General features: G+C 40.4%; 2 protein-coding genes across 2 annotated transcripts in view; one reads left to right on the top strand and one right to left on the bottom strand.

Moving 5' to 3' along the window:
* The window catches only part of tpk2 (thiamin pyrophosphokinase 2), a 6,455-nt gene extending 3,315 nt beyond the window's left edge, over nt 1–3,140 (bottom strand). The window contains exons 1-4 of the mRNA XM_037684565.1: nt 3,052–3,140; nt 2,740–2,981; nt 1,451–1,514; nt 1,256–1,386 (exon numbers count right to left, since the gene is read on the bottom strand). Coding sequence (XP_037540493.1) covers nt 1,256–1,386; nt 1,451–1,514; nt 2,740–2,981; nt 3,052–3,121 — 507 coding nt within the window. The 5' untranslated portion in view covers nt 3,122–3,140. The remainder of the gene's footprint in view (nt 1–1,255; nt 1,387–1,450; nt 1,515–2,739; nt 2,982–3,051) is intronic.
* A 651-nt stretch (nt 3,141–3,791) lies between these two features.
* Nucleotides 3,792–4,181, top strand: part of gmeb2 (glucocorticoid modulatory element binding protein 2) — a 6,787-nt gene continuing 6,397 nt past the window's right edge. Inside the window, exon 1 of the mRNA XM_037685066.1 lies at nt 3,792–3,847. The gene's annotated coding sequence lies outside the window, so the exon portion shown is untranslated. The remainder of the gene's footprint in view (nt 3,848–4,181) is intronic.

Raw genomic sequence — 4,181 nt, 5'->3', positions numbered from 1 at the left:
AGATTAATCTTTGGCCACACAATCGTTTGAGGAAACTATACTTTTAATCAATATAAAAACTAGAAAACATCGTTTCCTCAAATTACTGGGGTAGTCTGTTTACATATATACATATATGGTGGCGGCCATCTTGGATTTTGACGTGGCCACCCAGTTTCTGACAGTGATCTTTGTTACACCTACATGCAGCCGCACAACAAAATGGAAATGCACTTGTTTTTCAAGTTATCCAGCGAGTGTTTCCAGTTCCCTCTGCTCCATGACGAGGGACAAATACAGCTGCCATAACTGCCTGAACGCGTTCCCTCAAATCTAAACTACCAGAATATCCTGATCCATGCTCAATAATCCCGGTAGATAAATCTAACCAGGTGGAGTCAGGTCCTCTGGATGATTCTTCTTATTGAAACGTTTCGTCTTTTATCCAAAGGACTTCTTCAGTCTGAGGAGCTGCAACAAACTCAGTCTTATAAACAGCACCTTCTCGTGGTGGATCAACCAGTTTGTTGATGACATCCAGAACCAGCTGTTCACATGATGGAGGACCAACAGCCTAACAACTGATCGTTAGTGCCCTGATGGCCGCTTGCTATTCACAGAGGGCTGAGTGATGGTAACAATAACAGCATTGTAAGAGGGGGACAGTTGGACCCGGAGGCTCCGCCCCATTTAATGATGGACAGGTTCTCTTGACAAAGACGGCTTTGAAAGGAGTGAAGGAAGCCATCTTTGTGAAGAGAAACCGTGAGTTTGTTGCAGCTCCTCAGACTGAAGAAGTCCTTCGGATGAAAGACGAAACGTTTCAACAAGCAGAATCTGTCCAGAGGACCTGACTTAAATTACCAGTCTCCAGTGTTAATCCAGTATTTATCTACCCAAACCTCCGGTAGCTCCGGTTTGCTGAGTTTCCGTTCAGGTTGATGTGTGTGAATGAGTGAAAACAACAAATCAGCTGGAAGAAACGTTGTAAAGACCATTTTTAATCTCACGTCTCTCTGGTTGCTTTGTGATGATCGTTGTGTTGAGGCTTCGTGTGTAGTACTAGTACTAGTACTAGTACTAGTACTAACATGTACACATTGGCTGACTAATGCTTGTGTTGTGAGCTGCACTTTGGCCAACGACAGATGTTTAAATGTGCTACATAAATAAATTTGATTTGAAAGTGATATTTTGGAGTCAAACAAAAGTAAACAGGAACAAATGAGGAGAGTCGGGGACTGAAAGGACGAGAGACCAGGACCTGGACACTGACCATGTTGTCCAGAAGTCCGGGGTACGTCTGCTTTGTTCTGGACCGTCGCGCTAGCCACATGCTGACCTCCCCGCTGCCGCTGACCGTGTACCCGTTGACGTGAACGCCGTAGCGCTTGACGCCGAACAGACCTGCGGGGACGACACACGGCTCACAGAACGCCGACAAAGACGAGGGGCGTCCGCAGACACGTACTTGTAGCGGCTCTTTCCATCCACATGAGAGGGGCGTGGGAGAACCCGGGCATCACGCTGTACCTCTGAGAAGAAGAAGAAGAAGAGTCCACGTCTTATCTGGTCGTTACAAACGTGAGGTTCTAACTGTTCGGCAGAAACGCAAGAAGTTTGTTGACGGCCGCCACAAGTCGAGTAAAACGAGCGCTGAGGTTTGAATAGTTAAAGTTTGTTGTTTTAGATGTTTTTTTATTGAACAGGGAACACAACTAAACCTAAATGTTTTAGGTGAAAGTTTTGTGCTCCTTTCACGTTCTTTTTGTTAACTACAACATTTTTGTGCTTCTTCTATATTCGTTCTGCTAATTTCAGCTTGTTATGCTCGTTTCAAATTATTTAGACAAGTTTCAGCTTTTTCTGCCATTTCAGCTACTATTTTACTGTTTATGCTAATTTTCGCCTTTTTAGCTACAGTAATTCCACATTTTTTGCACTCATTTAAACTTTTTGAGCCTTTTTCAGCAAAAATGTGCCCTCTGCACGTTCTTCTGCTAATTTAAGCTTCTTTCTGCTTTTTAAGCTACAGTTTGCTGCTAATTTCAGCTTTTTTCAGGTAATTAACTTTTTTGTGCTAATTTTTGCTTCTTTCAGCCAAACACGTGTTTCTTCTGTTTTCTTCTGATAATTTAAGCTTGTTCTACCTTTTCAACTAACCAATTCCAGCTGTTTTAAATTTAAGTTTTTCATGGGAATTTCAGCTACTTTCAGCCTAATTAACTTCTTTATGCTCCTTTCAGCTTTTTTCAGCTAGTTTAAGCTTTTTCTGCTTTCTCAGCTAACATTTAGCTGTTTTATGCAAATTTTAGCTTTATCAGCTAATTCCAGGGAGGCTTCTTTCCACCTTTTCAGTTAATTTTCAGCTATTTTTTCCACTAATTTCTGCTTATTTACACCTGATTCAATAAATGTTGTTTCTGTTTTCTTCTGCTAATTTAGGTTTAGGCTTAGATTTTTCTACCTGGATTATTGAGCATGCATCAGGATAATTTAGGCTTGTTCTGCCATTTCAGCTATTAACCTGACTTTTAGATAATTTCAGCTGTTTGTCAGCAAATTCTTCAGCAATAATTATTCACACTGCATTTTCGCAAGAAATACAATTTCTCTAGTATTTTGCATTTTCATTTCTGCTGTTTAAACCCTATTTTTAATCCAGACTATTTCCAAGTCTGTTTAATTTAATCGCATTAATCCCACGGCACCCGTTTCAGTTTAACGTGTTTAAAGAACGATCAAGACAGAATAAAGCACCTCGTCCCTCCAGCCTTGGAGGCAGGTGATGGCCTCCTCCTGTCTCAGGTCTTGCAGGACAGCGTCCACAGCTTCGGATCTGCTCTGGTACGAGTCCAGACTGGGACACAGGCCCACAGCGCCCCCCCGCGGCGGCCCGAACACCTGCGGGTGTCGCTGTAACAGCGACGCCACGTGAGGAGGAATCCAGCCCACCTGAGATCCGTTGATCTCGAACCGGAAGCAGCTGCTCCGACGCGAACCTGCAGAAACAACTCTTAAATAAAAACTTATTTTATATCGCAAAAGCTCGTTATGTTCTCTTCTTCATACCTTGTGAATAAAAGTTGTTCATTCGGCGGAGGAGTTGCAGTATTTTCTCTGACCAGGCACTGGCAGCCATTTTCAGCAACGTTGAACGCGCGCGCGTTCACGGTCACGTTTGGCATCGGAACACTAAAAACCAGGTCCAGGATCTAATCTGGAGAAGAAGAAAAAAAAAACACTAAATATAGACAAGATTCTTTATAAAGCTATAATTTAATGTAAAATCTAATTTATATTTATGAATGTCGCTTGGAGGTAGAATTACAAAACTACAATCCTCGTTCGCCATATGTGGTCAGTGCTCATTTTATTTGTAAAATAAAATAATTGACTGTTTAAAATATGATTTGGGGTTATAGCGCATATGATTAAATCAAAGTAAGAAAATTAAACACGTAACAGGGACATTTACAGACTGAATTCTTTCCTCCCCTCCGTTGAAACTGGGACGCCCAGGTTTCACAGCAGTCAGTGAACGCAACTTGAGTCCTCCAGACCTCCGGTCACAGGAGCGTCTCCAATTGAACGACGAAGAAGAAGAACCGGAAACGGCGAATGTTTTTGCTACATTAATTTAAAGACGATATGAGCTTAAACCTTATTTATTTGTTGATGCATCGGAATAAATAATTTAGCTTAAATGTAAAGGACATCAGCTGCCAGCTAAATGGATCTAATGATAACGATAGTTTAGTTTTTTTTAATAATCGTCGGTGAAATAATTTCTACGTTTTCATCCTGAGAACAAAATAAACATTTATCAGCTGATAATCAGCTGATAATCAGCTCGTTTGACGTTCAGGTAAGATTTACTCTCTTTTTGTTGCAACTTCTGCAGTTCTTTTAATGCGCGCCAAACTGCATTTACATTTTAACAATTTTAAATTTTGAGATTATTTCCATTAAACAAACGAAACAAATCAACTTAATTGATCGTTTAAAGTTATTTAATGTCTCAGACTAATCTTCGGCTGATTTTTCTGCTCAGCACAGATAAATTAAGTTGTAATATTTTTTTGTAATTCTCTAAAATATGTTGCATCCAGAATGGATGGAAATTAGAGATAAACTGGTTTTAATAAACTGGTTTTAATAAACTGGTTTTAATGGACTGGTTTTAATAAACTGGTTTTAAT

This window comes from Nematolebias whitei, chromosome 11 (genome assembly GCF_014905685.2).
Source record: "Nematolebias whitei isolate Nwh7 chromosome 11, NemWhi1, whole genome shotgun sequence".
Taxonomy (NCBI): Eukaryota; Metazoa; Chordata; class Actinopteri; order Cyprinodontiformes; family Rivulidae; genus Nematolebias; species Nematolebias whitei.
Note: the sequence above shows the minus strand (reverse complement) of the source record. Positions and strands in the feature narration are given on the sequence as shown.